We start from the raw sequence: 2,014 nt of genomic DNA, 5'->3' as shown, positions 1-2,014 counted from the left end.
AGGATCGGGAGGCGACCGACCGCCTTCTGGCATCGCCCGCCCTTGCCAACCACCCCGCTATCGCCGCAGCCACAGCCAGTGCTGCATGGCGGTAGAAGATCTTCAGCTTCCCTTGTTGGGATTGACCTTAATGGCGGCGCGGATGCCTCAAGTGAAATGTGTAAATGAAAACCAAAACTTTCTAAGCCAGTTCTCATTTTCTTCAAGCGACCAGATACGTAACAAAGCGTCTCGAGGCAAACACTAGGTTCACTGGCTTTGTATCCAAGTACAAGTAAATACCTTTTCAAGAATCTGTCAGCGACGAAGCACAAAACCTACATAAGGGTACCAAGTATCACATGATGAAATCCTAAGAGAGATATTGTTTTGTCTTGGGTACATGGCAATTCTTACTTAACCGTGTATATAGTCTGTTGTAGGGCAGTAGAAAAGTAATATTTGTATCCATAAGATAAGCGTGCACTTGGCACAGGGATCAACAGTGCTGGCGGCGATGTGGTCTATAACGTGTATAGTGAGGAGAGACTCGACCATGCCGTCATCATTCTGGGACACTTCGTCACCTCTGCTGATGCTGTTGATGTCGCCAGCATCACGTCTACTTCAGCACTGAGTGCTGAGAGGAAGACCAGTAAATGACCTCGCCAGTATAACGGTAGCCTCTACTTCGTTCATACAACAGGTACCCTTTCCGCCCCGAATCGTTCCCCTTCCCCATGTGTTGATTCTATTCTCCAGTTTCTCCTGAGGAGTCACATGCAGGTCCCTGGAGAGTTTCCTTGGGGACAGACGTTCTAAATTGGTTTCCACGAGGCACTCGTAAAAGCAACAGCGAGTTTGTGACATGCTCGCGTGGTGTCCGTGTTGACGCCCGTTTAAGTACGTCGTAAAGTCGCCAAACAGCGAACGTCTGACCCGAGAGGCCCAAGAGTACCTCCTCCGTGAGGCAGGTAACACAGCAAGGAGTGGTTGGCGGCTGGCGACGCAGGGCGAGGCTCCACGCCGAGGGCGCCTCAGCCAGGGATTCCAACCATCCTGGCTGCTCGTCCTCTCCTTGCCGTCCGTGTTCTGTTCAGTCTGTCTAGCATTGAAGCATGGCTGCGGTCCATGGGATTCGAAACGTTACAAATAAGATTTTTATACTATTTAAAATGTATTTATTGTCTATTTTGGATGTAGTCTCAGGGCGTTGATTGAGCGTCGGGCTGTTAGTCACACTGTAACTATTGGGCTTGAACTTGCTCGTGGAATTCTGAGATGTATTGATTTCTATTTATTGAAATAAATGGTTCATATTGTGTCTGGATGGACAAGTTAGCATTATTGTACCTCCTGGCCTCTCTTACTAGTTATGTAAGCGTTCACGTGAACTCTGTATCCAGCATATTGTTAGAGACAAATGTGTACATACCTGGCAGGACCTTCACTGTGAACTCCACTGTATCCACGGGGGCCAGGGACCTTCTTTTGTAATGCCTGACATATCAGAAACGTTCCCAGCAGGTTCAGAAAGGGAAAACAGTTCTAGCAATGTTCAAAACTCTGTGGTTAGATTTGTTTCTATTTTGTCACCGACTCGTCTGATGTTGACGCTTTACGTCTGTAAGCCTGACTATGCCGCGGCATAAACAGGTTCTACGAGCACTATATTAAAAGCTAATTCTAAATTTAGAAATTTGTAAGATTTTGTACATAAAATACGTAGTTAAGGGCATTAATCCGATATTAGTCATAGGTTGCGTAGTCATAGTATTATTAAGTAAATCGCTTGGACATCTGGCATGAACCGTGAAATAGTGCCAATGACAACATGCTTTGATAGTACCTATGATAGTACATACGTGTAGAAATAGTACATACTAGGGCAGATGTCTTATTACCTAGAACTGCTGCACTCTAGAGGGACCAGAATCACGTTCCCGGGAGAGGACGCGAGGGCGACCGCCAGCCAGCTCGGCTCAGTCCGGAGGAAGATACACAAGTCTTACACTCGACTCTGAGCACAAGCGAC

The 2,014-nt window shown here is 46.9% G+C and overlaps 1 protein-coding gene across 1 annotated transcript in view; it reads left to right on the top strand.

Annotated features, from left to right (window-relative positions):
- Nucleotides 1–2,008, top strand: part of LOC119587040 (dachshund homolog 1-like) — a gene marked incomplete in the record, with an annotated part of 60,882 nt that extends 58,874 nt beyond the window's left edge. The window contains 1 exon segment of the mRNA XM_037935788.1: nucleotides 1–2,008. Within this exon segment, the coding sequence (XP_037791716.1) occupies nucleotides 1–95 (95 nt within the window).
- Nucleotides 2,009–2,014: the final 6 nt, after the last annotated feature.

The sequence above is a fragment of the Penaeus monodon genome, chromosome 22, assembly GCF_015228065.2.
Source record: "Penaeus monodon isolate SGIC_2016 chromosome 22, NSTDA_Pmon_1, whole genome shotgun sequence".
NCBI classification, from domain to species: Eukaryota; Metazoa; Arthropoda; class Malacostraca; order Decapoda; family Penaeidae; genus Penaeus; species Penaeus monodon.
This window is presented reverse-complemented; position numbering and strand designations above follow the sequence as displayed.